Source organism: Phaethon lepturus, unplaced genomic scaffold (genome assembly GCF_000687285.1).
Source record: "Phaethon lepturus isolate BGI_N335 unplaced genomic scaffold, ASM68728v1 scaffold38269, whole genome shotgun sequence".
Taxonomy (NCBI): domain Eukaryota; kingdom Metazoa; phylum Chordata; class Aves; order Phaethontiformes; family Phaethontidae; genus Phaethon; species Phaethon lepturus.
This window is the reverse complement of record NW_010566241.1, coordinates 1,821-23,474: the sequence shown is the minus strand read 5'-3', so window position 1 is coordinate 23,474 and position 21,654 is coordinate 1,821. Positions and strand designations below refer to the sequence as shown.

The 21,654-nt window shown below is 37.5% G+C and overlaps 1 protein-coding gene across 1 annotated transcript; it reads right to left on the bottom strand.

Annotated features, from left to right (window-relative positions):
* Positions 1-471: 471 nt before the first annotated feature.
* ANKRD13C (ankyrin repeat domain 13C) lies at positions 472-20,615 on the bottom strand. The gene is given in 15 exon segments (XM_010295425.1): positions 472-1,186; positions 2,304-2,404; positions 3,048-3,146; positions 4,538-4,617; positions 5,369-5,530; positions 6,471-6,602; positions 7,351-7,495; positions 8,993-9,059; positions 10,739-10,784; positions 12,266-12,351; positions 13,366-13,470; positions 17,341-17,382; positions 18,988-19,006; positions 19,009-19,089; positions 20,568-20,615. Coding segments are annotated over 15 exon segments (1,344 nt in total). The 3' UTR covers positions 472-1,055.
* Between the last annotated feature and the right edge of the window lie 1,039 nt (positions 20,616-21,654).

The window sequence follows — 21,654 nt, the reverse complement described above, 5'->3', positions numbered from 1 at the left end:
GTGTGCCCCATTCAATGTGTACTACAATTAAACTAACTTCAAGAAAAACTTTTTCTTAGATGAAGATTTAATGCTTGAGCTTATTGTTCTCGTAACTCTCTATATAAATCCCACGTTTTTGAGCAGCTGCTGAATACAAATACCAGGTAACCTAGCTGATGCTCAACCATTATATGGAGCAAGTCTCCTAAGTGAATGTGGAAAAAAAGAAGGAAAAAGTGACAATTTCTAGCTAATGAACCTCCAAGCACGCTAATCAACACAGCATCATGGACACAGCAGGGACTTCCAAGCCAGTATGAAGAGAAGTTAAGCACAGAGCCAATGAAAGGAAGATTAACGGCTCAGTGAAGAAATGAACGGTTCAGAGACACGGATAGCACCACAATGGATCGCACTAAGGTGCTAGAGGAGGTACCTTATTCCCTGCAGAGTGAACACTATTTCTGAACTGTATTGCAGTATGGAAATGCAATTGTTTAACGGTTACCATTTGGTTCATTCATCTACAGAAAACGCATTCTAATATACGTTCAACTAACATTCAAATTACTGAACTATACATAATGATACATAGTTTACAACTCATGAAAACAAAGCTTGAAAGAATATAATACGGTCATCTTAAGTACAGTGGGATGTTTTATAGGGCTAATATCCAGCTAAGACATTTCAACTTTTATGCTAATGGTCCAAGAGTGCTTTTTTTATCACCAAGAAATGTAAAAAATTTAAAAACGAATGATAGTCCTCACAGCTGTTAGTACTCTCAGGGTCATCGCGGTGTCAGACTACCACACTCGCAGTACTGGATGTATAAAAGTGTGAACGACACATCAGGAGACTTGCTGTAAGTCAGGAACGAGATTAGATGCCCATTATAGCGAGTATCAGTACATCAGTCATTCGATGCATGTTCCCTTTTCCTCTGGATTATTAAGTTTATCCCTTCCTTTATGACCCACTGTTCTATCTATATCTGTGGGCTATTTGCATCCATTTGCTTTCACTGTGCTACGCTGGTATTGTTATTCATGATTAACCTTCCAGTTTAGTTAGAGATCAGGAAAACGGCTGGGGTCCTCCTTGTAGTCATCAGGAATAGTGAAGATGGATTCATCAAATTCATCGTAACGGAACTCCTGAAAAGTCACAGTGGCTGTGATGGTGGGAAATACAGGAATATCTAGATAGGAAGCAGAACGGGACAATGAAGAGCAAAGAAATACAGGCTTACCAATAATTACCAACTGTTACTTCAGGCTTGCTAAAGACGTAGAAGCTTGTTTAGTATTCTATACAATGGCAATTCAAAGCTCTTACAAAAGGAGGTCATTTAAAGAAGATTATTTCAGAACATGCTCAGATACCCTGAGCACGGAAACAATATCCAAATCAATACACCATTCAAAAAACTGTTAATATTATTAATTGAATGGTTTTCCTTTCTTGATGTATACTGACGACATGGAAACCAAGGTGCTGCGAATGTACAGATTAATCTTGGCCTGGAGATGATACAAGACAAAATAACCTTGCCACACATAGGCTTCAGTTGAGCAAATCCCCATGGAGAGATGAACCTTTCTAATGTTTGCTTTAAAATATAACCCTTTTAAAATTTGAATCGAGGTTGAACATTGTAGAATTATCCTCAGTAAAACTGGCTTGCCCATGAACTTAATGAGCTGAGCAAAAATTCAATCCTCAATAAACAGAGCTATGCAAATATGATAGGAGGTAGAATATAGTCTGTTCAGAATTGTCTAGCTTCAACAGCTTACTGGCATGCAAGAAATGCTGTAACACTTAGAAAGGTACTATTACTTTTTGGCAATTTATGCTGTGATAACCTATACCATGAATAAACTGCTTTATACATTTCCATTTGTTAGAAGTGTAATAGTTTTCTATTCATTTATAAGTGAAAAATACATCGCCAGTAATCTTTGAGGAAAAAGAAATTTAAAAATGCTACAATACTTAACTCATGACTGAGATTATCGTTAATGCAAGGGTAATTCAGCATATCTACCTTACTCTTGGAGCAAGACCCTAGCATTAGGAAAATATAAATTACAGAGCGCTCTCCCTGACTAGGACTATCTTCACCTTTCAGCTGCAGATCTCCTACCTAATGTTAATTCCACTAACTTAACCGTGTTCTCCTGAAATCTACAGGAACACACTCTTAGGCAAGAGAGTTCTTTTCCAAAACTCAACAGAAGTTTTGAACATATTGAATTAATAATTACACACATTTTGGAAATAAAAAGCCACAAGAGTTATTGTAGTCATCTTACCTAATTTTACAGGAAAGCCTGGTGGAAGCTTCATTTGAACAAATTCTCTAAGTTTGTTAAAGTGCTTGAAGGGTGCAATTACTTCTAAAACATTCAGCAATCTGAAAAGGAAAACAGATTTCATTACAAGTTCTCATTTCACAAGCCTTCCCTCTAGAACAGATAAAAACAACCCAGAGAGCAAGGCGATAAAAGAGGAGTTGAAAAACTACATCATGCTTCTACATCTATCTCCCTTGAAGCTTCAATATCAGCACCCTCACATTCAGTTCTCAGTGATCCCTATCGTATTACCATAGGAGTACAAATAAACTATTTCTTGTCCTCATTTCACGTAAGAGACTGAAGCCTACAGTATCACACCCTCTTCCCCAGGGACATAAGGAACCCGACACGGTTTTGTATTGGTTTAGAGGATGTAACTTTGTGCTAAACCTTGTTACAGGCAAAAACATTTTAGAATTCTGTAGAATCAGGCACATCAGTATTGTGGCAAGTTAATGATAAACCTGGTCAAACCTCTGATTTTCCCAAGTAAGATAAGCACTTGGCTCTTCCAGTAACAGCCACACCAGCACTGAAGTCTTTAATTTCAACAGTTTACTTGCGCAACAGTATGACTTCATTCATAGGTTTTAAACTGCCAAATTCCCATATCTGAAGGTAGGAAGAATTTTGCGGTTCATAAACACATGACAACGTTTCCTACGTAAGTTACATTCATGGCCAATAATTCTGACTTACGATTCAATTCCTAAGGGAAATTCCTGGCTCATAGCTATCGTGGCTTTAAAGGTTTTCTTGCTTTCTTTGCAGACCAGCTCTCTACCCAGATGAGGAGCTCTGTAAGGGGGAGGGGGGAAAGACAAAGTCAGTTTTTCTCTCAGTGAAACCTTGGTTTTAAAGGAAGACGCAAGTTTGAAAAAGTCAGTAAAGAGTCCCGACAATAAAGCAAATGCTATGCACAGCTTTTATTGTAAAATAGTGATGAGTCGGTAACCATCTTAATTTAGATTACTGTGAGTTCTGCTAAACCAGGAGACAAGACAAAAAACAGTTACGGAGAAGACTTAAGAAAAATCCTCAAATAATTCCTCATAAACATTATATTAATAAACACTACAGAAAGACAATTACCCAGAAATATACACAGCTGATTTCAGATGTTAAAATAGTCTATACAGGAAGAAAGTATCAAGGTGAACTAGAAAAAAGTTAATTTTGCTTTCAGCCTAGACTACGAAACGATCTCAGAGAAAGCAGAAACGTTACTCTACTATCACTAGAAGGCAATACTGGTAAACACAGGACAAAATTCTGTTATAGGAGAGAAACAGTCAGGTAACAAATCTTTTCCTCTTCTGCTCTATATTGGCTAGAAATTTAGATTTCCCATTAAACTCCCTTCAGTTAATCACGTTATTAACCAAAAGGAAATCTTATATACATACATATTTCTGTCCCAATAGTAAGAGCTGTTCAGGCATCACCTATTTATTCTGCTTGAATATTTGTTCTATCTCAAACACATTCAAAATAAAAGCAGTTGAAAAAAAAAACAAAAAACAAAAAACAAAAAAAACCCACAAACACACACCAAAACAGATCCATGGGGCTTTTTAGTAAGCCTGTACTGTAATATTATCATATTCCCTGGTAACATGACTATATGCTAGTCTGTAGTATCTTTGGAGAAAAGACTTTTACCATTGTTACTTATGTGACACACTCAGTACATTTTTGGGTCCTTCTACATTCAACAGCTAGACAGCACGCAGTCCTAGAAAATAAACTGCTTGCATCTTCTACAAATGAAGCTACTGTAAATTAAACTACAGCTGTTCACTACCTAGTTACGCGCCTAGAGGAGAGTATCTTGCAAAGATCCAGCCAGTACTAGGAGATCGGCATGTCCTTGTATTCCAGAAGTGTGTATTTTTGTACACTGCTACTGTTACTACAGTCTCATCAAGCCATAAACTTTTATTTTAAACATGGTGAATTGGATTATTACTATCATACACAAAGATAAATGAATTACAGTAATTTGTCAGAAAATCTCCCTTAAAAAAAGGAAGATCTTAAACATCTAAGACATCAAACTCCATGTTCGTCTATCCCCAGAAAACTACAAGCAAAAAAGCCAAACTAGAATACACTAAAAAAACCCCAACAAAACCTAGTAATGTAAAGGTGTCTATGGAAGTTAATGCCAATAAAACAAAAATACTTACTTTCCATTTTCAGCAGATATGTACTCTTCCCATGTAATTGTATTGGGTGATGGTGGAGTAAGCGACTGCCGTCTGACAGGCTGTTCAGAAAAACATGTCATAACTGTTTATCTTTCTTTATATTCTCTCAGATTTTTGCCATTCAAAAGATACAACTGTACTTCAATTCTACAAACAGCAGCAATATAGTCCATCCTGTAGCTGGTGCTTCACTGGGCTTTTCCATCTCCTGGCTCCTACTCTCACAGTCTCCATTTAGGTATTTGGCCTCAAACTGTATTTTACACGGAAGCTGGCTGTTATAATGCATCAGTTAATCAGTTAATTCAGGTGTCCAAAGGACATGTAACAAAGTACAAACTAACACAGAAATAAATTAATCGTTTTTAAAAGGCTGTATGCGTGTTCCCAGAAGATGTCTGGCTCATTCTGAATAGCTCTTGATTTCATGGTGATAATAACAGGCTTAGTCCATTTTCATAAAGCTAAAGGAAAACATGATTGAAAAGAGAACCAGAAAGGCATTCTAAACAATAGACATTTGGTCCAAAAGAAATTAAAGTGATTTGCCACAGCCAAAACCAGACAAAAGAGACAAATTAAGACTGAAATATCCAATATAATCAAAGAAATTCCTCAATGTGTGCACTAATCAGGATAATTCATTCACATATCACCATGATTATACTTGTAGGTCAAACTTCTTATTTTAAAATTAAAAGAATCAAAATAGAACAAAAACACTATCTATAGAGTTTGCTAAGTTACTGATGTGAAAGATTATTCTCCTATGCAAAAATTCACATACTGACGAGGATTACTTAGGTATACCTCAAAATTCTGTTCCATTAAGTTGCCACCTTTACTCAGGCTTTCCATGATAGCTTTATTTCGAAGAATATCCTCCTCACTGAGATGTTCTCTTCTTTTCCTTGATTCTAATACAAGTCCATTAACCAGGTAGAAATCTGCCAAAAAGTTTCCTACTCTTTCCTGCACGAAAGGAATTGGACATTAATGACTCACACGAGACAAAATAAAAGCATTTAAATTCTTGTATATCCAAATAATTGCACTTCAGTGCAATAAAATAACTTCAGGATTGAACTGTTGTAATTTACACAACCAACCACATGGACAATCTCAGTACAGCACACACGCAAGAACTCCATCAGGAAGAGGTATTTCCTATCAATGGAAACTTTAAGATGGAAAAGAGTGGTTAAGAATTTAAGAGTAGACAAGGGAAATCTGACTAAAATTGCCTTCAACAGAAAGCTGTGTTAAAGGATAATTTACACATATAGAATATGTATTTGGCATTTCCTAAAAAGCAGGCAGTTCTGAAACACTAGCTCAGCCAAAAACTTGCGATGAATGGCACTACCTGAACAGACCCAGATGAAAACAAAATCTGTCAGAGCTAGTCACAAGATAGCAACTTCCTACTCAAAGAAGTTACAACAGCGGCTGTTTCAATTTTTTTCCACAACTGAGAACCTGCACCTCAGACAGACTAAGAGCAGGGAAAGGAACACCCAAAGGAAACTGTACTGCGAACACTCCCATCCTCCTGCACTTCACAGACACAGGAGCTCACAGAATCTTACTTGCACACCCCGGGGTGTATTTGCAGAGACCGTATACTCCTAGAATAAAGTCGTTTCCAGTACAATCTGTTCTCCTCTCTGCCCAACAGCTACAGCTTGTTATCTTTCTTGCAGGCTACGTTTTTCTTATGAAGGCAGTGCATCATACACACTCTGTGTGGTTGAACTAGTGACAATTGTGGGGGGCAAGGGGAGCGATTTCCTCCCCAGCCCTGAACGTCTTATTCTTTTACTCCTTACTTCTTCCCAACCACATCATCATAAGGCTGGCTGAAGTATTTTGTCTCCAGTAATGCAGGCTGTGAAATTTTCTTTCAGCTTACTGTTTTGTCTTCTCGAAAAAGCCATCCCGTTTGGGCACGTGTGAAGGTAATTGATTTGGTTGATAATGTTGCTGAGTAAATATCACTGCTCATCAAAATGTCAACTTCTTCTTCTGTTTCCATCTCAGATTCCTAGAAGAAAAATTCCCAAATACTGAATAGAATTTAGGAATAATGATTACTTCTTAAAAAAAAAAAAAGATAAAAAAATAAATCAATAAACCTTTTCCTTTGGAACTTTTCACAGGACTAGCACTTCATGAATTTTCAAACTGTTTTATAGAAACTCTGGCCAAATGGCTACCAAAGTTTAATCTTAAATATTAATGCAAATAAAGCATCCAAGTGTGATTCACCCAAAAGCTCAGCAGCCACACCCTTTCCACAGGCAAAGATCCATATGCTTAAGTGAGTAGTGGATAAAGTTGTAATTAAAAACAAGGGGTCCGATGAGTCATACTCTAACCTGGCCACAGAGTGACTAAACTGATGCAAAGCAGTGGCAAGCAAGCTTGAAAACCCACCCAAGGACACATGAATTACGCCCACCAGAAAGACTAAAATTAGCATGCATCATAACTTAGAACATATTTGCCTACTCAGAATGACAAAAGATTTTCCAACATATTCACATTCCAGCTTTTCCCCCCACTTAAAAGTCTATATTCAAAAGCACTGTTTTTCATAACAAAATTTTATGTGACCTACACAACTTACGTTGTATCGACTGAACAAAAAGAAAACAACTTTAGTTTGCATTCCTTTGGAGCTTGTTTGGGTCTTTTTGGGAGGCCCATTTTGTTTAATAAAATAAGTCAGACTTCTGACGTGAAGTAAAAGCTTGAGGTATTTCACAACCTATATGCACACAGATATTTACCTCATGATGTATTCGCTGGTAAACTTTTTGTTCGTTGTCTAAAACTACAAAAGATTCAGAGGGTGCTGCATCACCATTAAAAATGAAGCTTAAATCCCCTCGTTGGCACTTCATGTCAGTAAAGTCTATGAGAGTTGTGTCCAGCCTGTGAAAACACACCAATACTTTAAAAGAAGTCACCCACAAACACTCAAATACACTACTAAGTTCAGGTTGCAAAGCAGAAGCTTTTTTTTTTTTTTTTTTAAATCACAAACACACACAAAGGCCTAAGTTTTCATAGAATGTTTCATAAGTGAAACCTGGATGCAGAAATAAATAAAAATAAATAAAAATAAAATAAATACAAAAATTCGCTATTAACAAGTTTCACATTATAACATCTCTACCATCATAAATGCATTCCAAACTATTCTTACACTAACGTCACAGGAAATGGGAAAGTTTTCTGAAGAAAGGTTTATCTTTATCTCATGCTAGCATTGAGGAAGTGACAGGATTTACACAGACAGTAAGTGCTACACACTGAGAAATACAACTACTCCATGCGATCAGCATTCTGTTCTACAAGCAGCAGCCGCCGATTTGAGTAACAATATTAGGACATGACCCAAATGATGAAGAGGACTAAGAAACAGACCGATTTTTCTATTTGACTTCTTTTAGTTGCTATTTCTACTTTCCCCCCCTTCACTGACACAAAAGAAATGCTTCTACTGACCTGAATAACTAGAAGATGGAGCCAAGGACAAGGATTTCTCTAGCAATTCATATCTGTTATTGCCAGAATATTTACTTCTTTAACAAAGATCATTAAGGAACCTGAATTTAGTGACCACTTCAGCTCTAAGGGGTGATTGCTTAATACTCATTATATATTGGACTCCGATTTCAAGAAAGAATCTAGCTATTTCCACTCAGCGCCAGTCTTGTAACTCCCAGTCTTGTACAAGCAGAGCACACAGAAAGGCGAAGGAAAAAAATGGTCTCGGACTCAAACCTGACCTAAAAAGTCAGTTCACACATCTAGGCTAAAAGCTTTAATAGAATGAAGTTTTCTACAGACTGAATCTTCTGAGTCATATTCATGACTGACTTTGTTTTAAATTTGGGAAACTAAACAGAAAAGACATTTGAATCCAAAAATCCAAATTAGACCAGTTAAAGAGCTGAGCTTGAAAAAAATCCTGGAAACACTCTATTGAGTTTGTGAATCTTTCACATTAAGATTTTAAAAAGAGACAATACACCACTTTTTTACTACACAGACTGGAGCAGCAATACTTCTCCATAAAATATTGAAAGCTCATATTTTTAACGTAATTGCAAATAAATAAAAATCCTATTTTAAAATCAATCATTGTCATGTCTGGTAGACAAAGCCTTATATAGCTTAACTGCTTTTGCTTTGTATTTTAATTGACTCAGGAACTGAAGTTAAATGCAGATCAATAGAGGAAAAAAGACAGTCTGAATTTCAAATCACTTCTTGCCTCTAAATGGCAGTGTACAAAGACAATGCTGTTTCACAGATGTTTGCAGACTCCTCAGGGCTTTCTTTCAGACCACACTGGACTCCAGCATTTTCACTAATGCAGATACTTATGACTTAGATAACACACTCTGTAAAATCAGTACTTACCTGATATTTATACCTTGTTTGTGTATTTTACATGCATCAGAAGGCAGAATTCGGGAAAGTAAAGGCACTAGAGGTAGGGGGAGAGAGAGAGAGAACATAGTTAGGACATTAAGGTTCCTCTGTAAAGTATTTCTATTAAAACTATACCTCAGTTTGAAACTCAGTGTATTTTAATACAAACAGAATATGCTCATTTCCCATCATAATCTCAACACAACTGACTAATACCAGGGTTATTTCTATTCAGTAACTGCAAAACCTGAGTTGTAATTGTACAGACTACTTTCAGCAGCAGGACATAATTGAAAACATCCTCAGCCACAGCTAAATAATTTACAAATTCTAATAACCTGTCTTCTAGCTGTTTGAAATTTTAATTATATGATTTGATAGTTTACTTATATATTGTACCAACTGAAAGCCTAGCTACAATTAAAGCAGAACATGCACATGCAGAAAAAAAAAAAATACCCAATGCACTAAGCTTAAAACCTCAAGCAAACATTAAACCACCAGAGGAACTGAGTCAGTATAGTATTACGAGGTGGATGTGTGAGACTGCAGCTGTCCTTATGCTAAAAAGGACCATTTACTTTACAGCAGTAAAACCAATTCAACACAATGGCATTTCAACACCTTCTTCAAAATGAAGAATTAAGACCACCTGCTCAATGTAATTAGCCTAGAAGACCAATAATTAAGATTTCCCTTCAAGAAAAAGAACATATAGAAAAAACTAAATAATGTAAACAGAGGCACAGCGAGACTCCTGGAGAAGACGACTGCTAGAAGTTGGCTTTATCTCTTGCAGCACTTTTTCTGTGTGATGTCTGACTGCCACCATCACACTCTGCAAGTCAAGCTGCAGTCTCACCACGAAGCAATGTCTTATCTTACTCCATGCCTAGCTCTACTCTCTTTTTTTATGTTGACTCTTCCATGAAAAAGTCCACTCATTAAATGTGCAGCACACAGTAGGTCACCTAAAAAATGAGGTGTTTGTTCCGTATCTGTTCAACGTTTGATGGCAGCCTGGCTGCTGATTCCTCCTCTGAATATTAGAGACGCATAGAGTGCAGCAATTACTTAAGACTATGCCTACATGAAAGCATATAAAATTACTAACTTTTACTTTACTAGTTTAAACCAGTAACAGAAGGTATCACTTCCGATATTTTGACATTATTCAGACATGTTGATCATTGTTAATACATTTTTGCTGATTTATTTAGATTTTTCTTCTACAGATAGGTAGAAATCACGAAAACAACGTTACATGCTCATACAACAGAAATACTAAGGTGAAGCTAGGGTTTGAAGAACCTACCACATAGTTACACTTAACTGACAAGTCACCATTCAGAGTAGAGGCTGAAACTCAAGAAATTAAATGCCCCAAGTCCAGTTACTCAACTAAATTGTTCAAACCACTGCTCTATAGTGACAACAATCAACCAGAGACATTTTAATACTTCACTCTTCTAATTATCAATTTCTTAAACTAAACAACAGCTTATTCCCTCCCATATTGTGTCACTGGACTACAGAATAGAATTCAGCTCCAAAAATGAATAAGCAAAAATAATTCTGCAAAAAAATTGTCTCTCCTTTCTTTACAACTTAGATCTTGAGAAGTGGATTGTGAACTTTCCAACATGCAAACCAGAAGAGAATTTAAGCTTGAGAGAACAAGCATGCTAGACTGATTATATTATCTCCCTATGAAAGGAATATGCAATTGCTTACCCCAACTTTGAAAATCCCAGTGAAGCTCTAGATAGAAGTCACCTAGCTGAGATGAAAAGAATAATATATTAACAAGCTTTTTAGTCTAAATGACAACTGTAGAATTTGCTGGAAGACAGGCAGAAGTTGTGTTTTGCCAAACAAGGAAATACTTTTTTCTAATGTTAGTATTTGAATTTATACCGAACGTAAAGCTTTAACCAGAGTAGAATCAATAATGATAAAATTACGTAACTCATTTGAACTACCCATTTTAAATGAATTTTTAAAAGTAATTATTTACACAGCTATTAAGCCATGTATTCTAAAAGATTTATTATAAATATGTTTTTAAAAGAAGATCTATAGAGCTCTTTGCTTGCTTTGATTGATCACATCTTACCCCATGGAATTGTATGTTCTGCCTTAAATTAATGAGTTAAGTTTCGGCTAGAAGTATTCACATACACGAATTTCAATTTGCCTTCTGGCAATATGCTTAAGTCTTTATATAATAATTCCTCTACCTCCATAAACACATGCCAGCCAACTGCTTTAAACTGCATGCAAAACAAAAGCAAAGTAAGGGGTGACTTGATTAAAATTATCAAATGTTGGTAATACACTGAGGTAAACACATGCTTCCACTCCACACAACTGTAGGCCAGGTCTTGCACCGGCAGGAATAAGGAACAGCAGAGCTGTTTCAGTAAGGCTGTGTCTGCTTTCTGTTTGCTCTCACACAAAAACTGAAAGCTTTTCGCTTCTAGACAGACAGCAAGGGTTTGTTTTTTTTCTTGGATCAATGAAAAACGTGGGAACATTGGTTGAATGTATTGCTGACGCAGTTCAGCTCAACTTTTCAGATGTATGGTTTAATTAACTTAAGATAAATAGTTGGTTTTCTACAAACCCATTCGCATTTTACCACTTGACTAGGCAAGCCCACCCCACCTAAAGGGAAATAAACACCTGCGGTTTATAACCACAGTTTTAGGACACTTTCAGCAGTCTGAAATGGAGGAAATTGAGCTTTTCTTCTTGGTTTCCCTAAACCGAGGAATGTCTCGCTGTGCTTGAGAAGAATTGGCTGCTGCATGTAGATGGAGAATTAAACCAAAAATCTCTTTCATTACTAAGCAAGAAAACAAAGTGTCAGTCATGACTGGTGACTAAACAAACCCAGTAAATTATTCAGCAAAACAGAAGATTTAAGAAAGCCTTAAAAATCTAATGAAATAAGTACAAATTAAAAATACATTCTTTAACTTCTGGATTGCAAAGATGACTCACTGTCTTACATAAACCTTTCCATTTGAATTTCTAGAAGTTGAGAAGAAAGTATTCTCTTAAAAATACATATAATTCTGGGACCCCTTAAAACAGACACTGTAAGCCAAGATTGCTATTAACAGCAAAAGAGATTTGTAAAAGCAAGTAAAAAAAAAAAATCTTTTTTTACAGTTTGCCAGAGCACCCATACTAACAACATAAGCCACTGCTGTCCATCATGATCTGTTTTTGTCAACACAGCTCCCTTAAACTTACCTCTTTCAGGGCTTTTAATAATCGAGGTCGCTTTTCTTCAACACTTTCCCTGGATTGCTGTTTAAGCTTCCTCAGGAGTGCTGTAACTAAGCAGAAATTAACTATGAGGTAAATGTATTCTATTTGTTTGTTAATCACAAGTTAGCATCATTATTTGACATCATACAAAAAGAAAAAAAACAATGCACATGTAACATTTCATCAGACTTCGGAGAAATTCACTTGAAGTTATAGTAATTATACATAGCCTGCTCTGATCACAACAGGGAGAAAAGCTTCAATAATTGTGCATATTATGAAGTATACAATCATGTCAAGGACTTGTACACATGAATTAGTAAACATGTGGATATCCATGTATATGATTGAACATGAGCCTACAGGTTGCATAACATCTACTCCCACTGAGAAAATTCTTTAGTAGTGAGGAGCCGTTGATGACAATGCAAAACGTTGTTAGTATATTACAAACTAGTGCATCAATATATTATTAACATATTTTTATGTAGAGTACAAACTACTGCATTAACATACTAATTATATATATTATATAGCAAGTCTTCTGCTATGGGACATGGTAACACAAAATACTATTAACATCCACTAGTGAGTAGCAGTAGAATAATTTTCCCTTTACTACTTTGTATCTGAAGTAAGTAATCACTGTATTTGCCTACTGACCTGTTAAGATGTAATATAAAAGCAATATCCCACTGCCAATTGATATATATATATCAAATATACATATGACCACATGGAACAGCTCCAAGTACATGATCTCATACAGCTAAAATCAATTCTGACCTTGTAATTCCAATTTTAAATACAGAACACTAGTTTATAGCTTTTTACAATCACTTTAAGCAAAATCTTAACTCTACTTAGCATTATGTTTCCTAATGCAATTTTTTTCTTATTGAGGAAATGGATGTGTAGAGCTTGTCATATCATATTTAGATATAAAAGAGTTTACCTGATTATAATGCTCCTATTCTAGTTCTCTGAGGAGTTTATCTTAAAAAACCCTAGCTTGAAAACCTTGTTTTCCTGTTCTGAATGAGACCTCCATTTCTGATTAATTGAGCAGCAGAGGTTCTTACTCATTTGTCTGTCTCCATAGCTGATGGCTTCTGCAAGAGGGCTCCATCCCTGAGCATTTTTCACCTTTACTGGAGCATTATGGGCTAAAAGCAAGTGGGCACATTCTGTAACAGAACAGTGATAATTATTTACAGCAAACATGAAGGATGCAGCAATATCATTCATAATAAAGGAAACAGTAATAAAGCAAAAGTAGTAGATATTCAATATAGTGAGCTTTTTATAAAAATACATATCTGGATTCTGACTCATGCCTTAAACAAACAAAAAACATTTATGTAAGTACTTAGAGCACTTCCCTGTTAAATATTAGCACTAAAAACATAATTGGTGATCAACCACCAAAGAAATGTCCCTTCTGCTGCCTATACTTTGCTTCTTATAAAGCTGTGTTTCTAAGCTGTGTTTCTGTATGTGTCTACACACAACTATATAACAAATATTTTTAAAACATTACATCAGCTCTCTTGACTTAATGCACAAAACTACATTTACCAAGACACACTTCATGGTCTTCCACACATGGAAGTTATGTGTGGTCTTCCCCCTCTCTATCTCAACCCCCTTCCCCCAAAAGTTAACAGTGAACTGACTCGCTAGAAATATGCTTGGAGACATAGACTTCAGGCAACTCTTGAGAATGCCGCGTGTATGGGAGGCAGAGAGGAAGCTGTGGCACTATGTGTCATTATGTGCTGTAAGATCGTGTGGTAACACGGCATCTAAAGCGAGCAAACAAGCACATTTTGGCCTAGGAAAGCCTCAGAATACGTGCATAACATCATCAATGGAGATGTACACTTACAACGCGCTACATTTTTCCTCAACAGCATCAGCAGCAGTGTGCATCAATGCTATCCCTGATGCTCAGCATGCACGTGCTGTGCCGCCAAAGCAATGTTAACATCTCAGCCACAGAAGCTCCTAGTGGAGCCACAGCCCATCTTGCATTCCCTTCTCTGTGTATGGGTAAAAGGTGACAGTGGAATGACGAATAGTCCTTAAAATTAAGGTGAGAAGAAAGTTTTCAGTGTTTCCATGTTTTGAATAAGCTGTCCTCATTTGGAACAGTTCTTCAGTTTCTAAGTACAGAAAGTTTCCTCACCACATCTCATTAAAATCAACCTGACCCATGTGCAAAAACCGGAGCAGTACCAAGCTGGAGCTGTAGGCTGAAGAAATGTCTCATTACAAATAGGATGGGCGGGCATGACGGATAGAGGAACTTCCTGGATTATTCTCCTACTATAGGTGCTACAGGAAACCCTACTAGTCATTCCAGATGCAACGATTGTGAGTCACTGGCAAGCACAGTGTTTGTAAAGGAAGAGATTCTTCACTGGTGAATACACTATCTTTTGCGGTAAATAAACAAAAGCACTGAATACTTTGTCAGCAAACAAAATTTTATGGTTGCTTAAACATAGTGCCTAACACAGCAACAACACTGTACAGTGAGCAGGCAAATAAGCTTGTGTTACAACTGATTTTAATTGCATTACATTTTCAGTTAAACAACAGAATGCAAATTCACCCTGCACTTCAGAAAAGACTGGCTATAATGCTGCTCTATACAGCTGAACAGTCTATATACGCATCACTCCAGAAAGACAGAACACTGACCTTCAACATCAATGAGACAGACTAACAAGCTAGGAAAGGACCTGGGGTTCTTGGTGGATCGGCGACTCCGCAGGATTCAAAGTCAAAAGAGTAAAACCAGGTATTGTGCTGGATGTCATGCAGAAATAGCCCTGCTATTTCTTTGCTATAGGCAAGCTAGACAAATGCTCACCATAAGCATCCTAAAGGATTTAGGGCTTTACACACAGGATGACTGACTACATGGAAAGAAGCCAAGCGGTGAACTGCAAACTGAAATCTAAAACACACAGACACGGAGAAAAGGAGTAGAGGGGAGAAATGCCTCTCCTCTCCTCACTATACTATACACGAGGATAACTCATATTCAATGAGTCTGCCAGCACTGAACAGACTGCTTTTATTCTAGAGCTGAAACATAAAATAATCACATTTTAAGAGACTTACAATAAGTAGTCAAGTGTACTGAACTGAAGTTGGTACACTCTTTTCTATCAGTTTTATTAGAAGAAGCACCTTTGATCAAATTTTTTATTTATTACTGTGTATAATACTGTGTATTAATGGGTATGATACTGTTGTACCCATACGGAAAGTATCCCTTCATGACAGCTAATCGCCTTGTAACCAAAACCACACAACCCTTTCTACACCCAACTGTGCAAAACTTGTAAATATTAACTGATGACCATGACAAAATAAAGCTTGAAGCAAACACTGCCAATAAGGCACAACCAAAGTCATATACACAGCTGATCATCACTGCTTGAAAACAGAGTAAGCAGTTACAAAACCAAAATCTATCTCACAAAGAAAAATGTCCTATTTAAGGCTGAGAAATTAAAGAAAGGCTTCTGCCTCTATTTCCTTCTGTTGTTCCAAGCCTCTAGTCTAGGACCCTCACTGGAAAACAGCAGTTCTGATAAAGCACCATTTTTCGCAAGTTGAAAAAAACTCCTGTCTGGGACTTTTAGCAGGCAGGTACTTGTAAAACCTATTTGACTCATTGCTGTCTGAAAAGGTTTTTGTGTATCTTTTTCTTTTCTTCCTTTTTTTTTTTTTTTTAATCTAAAAAGTATCAAGAGGCTAGGCCAATATTGGCCGATTCCAGCAAGCTCTACTGCTTCTTCTGCGTAAGCCATCTCTCTCCCTTCTTCCTTCAAAATTACTTCCCACTCTAACTCTCAATTATCTTAAATCACTTCGTAGGTATTTCCAAAATGTCCTAAGACAACTTCTTGCATTTCCTGCATTCCCCTCTCCAAATCTGCCAGGCATTTAACAGCTCCTCTCTCATGGAGCAGTACCACATACCAGGCACAGGACTCACATGGCTGAATGAAATCAAGCCATTCTTGTTTCCATAGTGAAAAAGAATTTTACTGTCACAGAGACTGAACAATCATACTCCAGGTTTCTTCCCATTCTTGAAACATGTCTACTTCTATACTTTCTATTTGAAGCAGAAATTTAAATCCTGTGCCTTGAAATTCTCCTGCAAAGAAATCCTCAAAGGGTATTTGGAAAGAGGAGAACCCTTGTGAATAAAGAGGCTGCACAGTCCTGTGGGCTATCCTGTGCCCCACGTAGGGCAGTCTTGACACATGAACAAACAGCTAGGCAGTGAGTCAGAAATTCAACTTGAGTGAAGGAGTATGCAAAACACAGGTGAGAAACCCTGCATTTTTACTCACAGTCATTTTATTCCAGGGTATGTCATTCTGATTCACTTCACTGGGAAAAAGCTAAATGGGGTTGTTCAACACCTCTAGTGAGCAGATCAGCAACAAACACAGTGACACTAATAACCAGAAAAGCGTTGACAAAGGGTATCATCACACAAACAGAAATTAATAACCCTTTGGTACCATTCATTAATTGCACATTAAAACAAAGATCTGCCTGGATCAAGTCCCCTGTCTAAACATACTGAGTAAATCTCTCCACTTCAGCTGCTTGGACAGCAAAGAGGAAGCAGGGGTGCATATGCTCGCCTCCACTGCTTAGAACTGTTTTCTCAATCTTGTGTCATATTCCACGTTTCCCAATTTCCTTCTAACTGCAGAAAGAGAGGAGATGGGTCCACCCACTGTTCTTGTTCTAGGCTTAGGAAGAGTCCAACTGCTACAACTCCTTTCCACCCTAACCCATTCACTACACGGCGCCTTCATTTTGGCCTAGAGAACAGCTCTGATTTCTTCTCTGACTTTTCTCTTCTAAATCTGCATGGCATCTTCTTTTCCAAAAGCCTCAACTTTGAACTAACTTAAAACACAAGATCACATTCAGGAAAATTGAAAAACCTTTTTTTCCTCTTGCCCATAAGTCTTCAGGATAATTTAAGAGATAACAAAATTGATGGTTTTACCTACCTTTATGTCCCAACATCACAGCAAGATGTAAAGGAGTGTTTCCTAAAATAAATAATAGAAATAAAAAGATATTAGATTCAAGGTAACAGAATCCATTTCAATTCCCTCAGGTGTTTGCACATACAACTCAAACGTTACGTGTTAAGAAACTTCAGTTACATGACCTAACCAAGGAACACACTAAAATACACCACAGCAGTTACATTTTTCTAAGCAAGCATTTGGATTACACATTAAAGTAAATAGAACTGAAGCATATTTCATGGGCCAAAAGAGCTTTTTTTAATGACATCCTGAAATTCACTGCAGCCAAAGAGGTCCCATTGTATCTTCAAGAGATAACCCAAATCTCTATGCTTATCATGGTCTGAAAAGTCTGATATTTTACAAAGAATGACATATCTAGGTTAAAAGCTACTCAAAGATATGATACTGATTAAAATTTTAAGAGCCTATTTTATTAATTTTTTACTAATAAAGTACCAGACAGATTGCAAAGTAACAATAACTTCACTACAAAAAAGCCTTTTCGTTATTTTAATGCCTTGTTTCCAAAGAAGGCATCTGAGATTATCAGCAGATACTACAAACATGACCCTATTTTCCTGGCTATGCATGAGACACATTTTGTACTTCTGTTCCTAAATATGCACTGTAGAGGTACAGAAGGTTGTTTTCCTGGATTAATGCTGCTACCAGAATTCCGATGCATTTTATTTATGTAGCTCAAGGATGCAAAATTCTTCCACTTAACTGTATTACTCTGTTAATACGTTTAAACATTCTCTTAGTGGAGTTAACAGAAAAATTGCTGGAAAACAAATTTCTTTTGCAATTATAACAAAGGCACTTGATTTTAGGATTATTTTGCAGTATCATGTTAGCAATATGCACTTGCTACGTGCAAAGGATGATGGACTGTACATCTCAAACGTGCAATGCAAAACACTGAGAGGTTGCTATACAAAGAGATTGCCAGTATACTATATTATCATGAAATCTCTGATCAAGATAGGCAAGCAGTCAAGGCAGAGTTTCTAAGTGGGTTTGAATGAGCTATTCAATATGTAGTACAAATTATTCCTGCAGGTCACTAGCAACATCAGACAGCTACATCCTAGTTCATTATGCACACTAACTAAGCTAACCTCAAATTTTCTGTTAATAGATTTTGTAACATCTGTGAGCCAAAGCATAATTTAGAATAATGGATGCAGCTGTTCTTTAAAAGTGACTGAAATAACAACACTATTGAGGAACAAACTTGAGAATGAGCCAAACCACATACTCAGAAAATTCAAATTATCCAAGCCAGAGGTAAACAATTCCCTCACCTTATCAAGCGCTTCAACGGGATATAGATATATTAAAAAAAATAGCCCTACTCTAAGTTTTCTCTCACATTAATAAACCATGAAGTTTTTAAAAAAAAACACCCCACCTTTCAAAAGGTGAATAAAACAGAGCCAGACAGCTCCAGTAGCCTGACAGCTCAGTATAATGGCAAGAAACAACAAAACGAAAACTAACCCGGCCCCGACAACTTTCCCGAGAACTTTGTCAGCTTTCACTCAGCCAACAAGCAAAGTGCAATTCTGTGATAACACACATAATTTCAAAACTCTTCCAGACAAGGTTCTGAGCAACCTGATCTAACTCTGGTGTTATCTCTGCTTTGAGCAGGAGGCTGGACTAGATTACCTCCAGAGAGCTCTTCCAGCATAGATTTTTCTTTGACTCAATAATCGTCTTCACACCAAAAAATATGCAATTGAAAAATCAGATAGGAAACTTGGATACAGCAAACAAGGGGGAGAGGAAGAGGAGTATGCAGAACAACAGACGGTACAATAACCGATAAAGCACAGAAACTAGAAACTCATCAATTCCAGAAGAAAAAAAAAATAAAGCACTATTTATGAAGAAGTCGAAAAGAGGTTAACATCCTGCTTGCTGGTCTTTAGCCAGTAAATCCCTGGCAAGGAGGAGTCTAAAGTTTAACAAACATCAGCGAGATAAAAGAGGTTATCTCCTATACCAAAGGGAGAGGAACCACACTAACAGGCAAGTCAAGAAAGCACCTTTAGGAAAGTGGGTAAGAAGGAGAGGCAAGGCAAACACACAGAAAAGGGACATTATGAAACTTAGAAAGAAACACTGCAGTTCCTACCATTCTGGACTACGTGGCCAGTCAGGCCTTTTTCTCATTGCCCGTGATAAACTCCTCTCTAGACAACTCTTAACCCAGATCCACCAAGCTCAGCGAGCACAGACGAAACAGCATGCGGCTGCTTTGGAGAGCCGGCTGCAGCACGGTGGCAGGACTGTGGATGGAGCGGTCCAACAATGCACACACAACACACCACAGTAATCTCATGCGTTTTTAATCCGTCAAAATTCCACTGCTACTTTACAGAAGTACCTCCCTGACCCCCTCCCCAAATGAAAACAGTCTCAGCAAGAGTTGAGACACAACACTAGTTTTGGTACATCCAAAAATGAAACCTAGAAGAGCATTTTGCACAGTTCCATCACTAGTCATCTGTCTTAAGATCTGATAAACCTGGGGAGGTCTTGATGCTCTTTCAGCCAAACAAAATGGGTTTTATCAGTAGTAAATTTAACTCTGACTAATCAAAATAAGCCATCCAAACTGTGTAAGGTTGTATGTCACAAAATGAAGACGTTATGGTGAGGAATCACTCAGCTCATAGAACACCTCCATGCAATCTTCAGGTTTTTTCCCCCAGCAGGAGAAAGAGAAGAGTTGTTCAAGCAGAAGGACTCTTTTGTCTCATCACAGACTTAAGCGGAGGTAAGCTTTTGCTCTGCCCAGGAAAACCGGGGGAAGACAAATGCCTTGGAAAAGATGAGGCCAGTCCTGCCACAGTCTCCCACCTAGCAACAACTGCCAACCATCAATACTGAGTAGGAGTGGCAGTACTTATCAGGGGCTGAAGCAGGCAGCAGCCGAAGACTTTCCATACATTTAATGTCAGGTATCTGGCTGGCTGGCAGGCACAACAGGAGAAGTTAACGTCCACTCCTTTGGGAGCGAGGGGATCTGAAAACATAAATCCGATCCCAGCAGCTGCTGAAACAGAGCCACACTATCATGCTCTTGCCAGCATGTGGACAATAAAAGTCCCAGACCGATAAATTAATTAGCACCAGCATTTACAGGACTCGAAAGGAACCACACCACTGGAATTCTATTGCACTGCAACCTCAAGTTCCACCGATCCTAAAACATAAATCACGTTTAGTGGCTTCATCACGGTAAGAACTGCTGCAGCTCCTCTAGAACGTCCCAAGCATACTTCTAGGCAAAATTAGTCTGATGAAGAAAAAAGGTGAACTTTAATCAGTTTTTCCTAGCCACTGCACAGTGCAACTACGCACTTCTGCCAGGGTAGGCAAGAGGGTGGGAGAGGGCAGTTTCACTTCTTTCAGTTGCATGGATGGTTTTAAGAGCTTGAGATTTTCAGTGAACCACAGCACAAGCCACAAGAGTAAGCGTTAAGATTCCATGAAAACAAGTAGCTTTACACAAGACAGCTGCTGCAGAGAGAGAAAGGTGCAAATATAGAACTATGTCATTTACCCACACAAGAAAGCTGTAATAAAAAGGGCACTGTAAATAATTAAGTGGCTGACGTGTAGTTTTGATGACTTCCATGCAATTTAATCATAATGGTAACGTGTTTGATATGAACATTTCTAGACACTGACTAGAACATGAACAGGCACATACTTGAACAGTTGCAATCAAATTCATTCTCTTTTGACAGCAGCTTGATTCACCATATGAAAAAAAACCCTCAAGTTTCCCTTCCATCTAAAGACAACTTCCTCAGTATCTATAGCTTTGGGAAATGCACATATATGCTTCCCTCCCCAAGTCATATAGCCTACAGGGCTTTATTCCAAAAAAAGCAGTGATACAACAATGCCTGAAATCATGCATGTGCATATCCAGGGCATGCAAACAAACGCACATAAAATACAGTACTTGTCCGCGTGCACGTGCACCTTTTAACCTTTCGCTAGGCATCTGGCACACCTACAAGGAAGCTGGGTCTATTTTCCAAGAGTAATTCAGCAAGAAAATTTCTCTATTCCAGAATATAAATGTTTTTATTCTGAATATATGTTTCAGCTCTTAAATGCATATTATAGTAAAAATAAAAGTAATCTAATACGTATACATAGAAGTTACTCCCAAGAAACTCATCATTTTTGGAATAACGATACTTGCCATCCGATGGGTAATGTGTTTTTGAGGTTAATTTAGACAGCGAGGCAGGCTGCAGT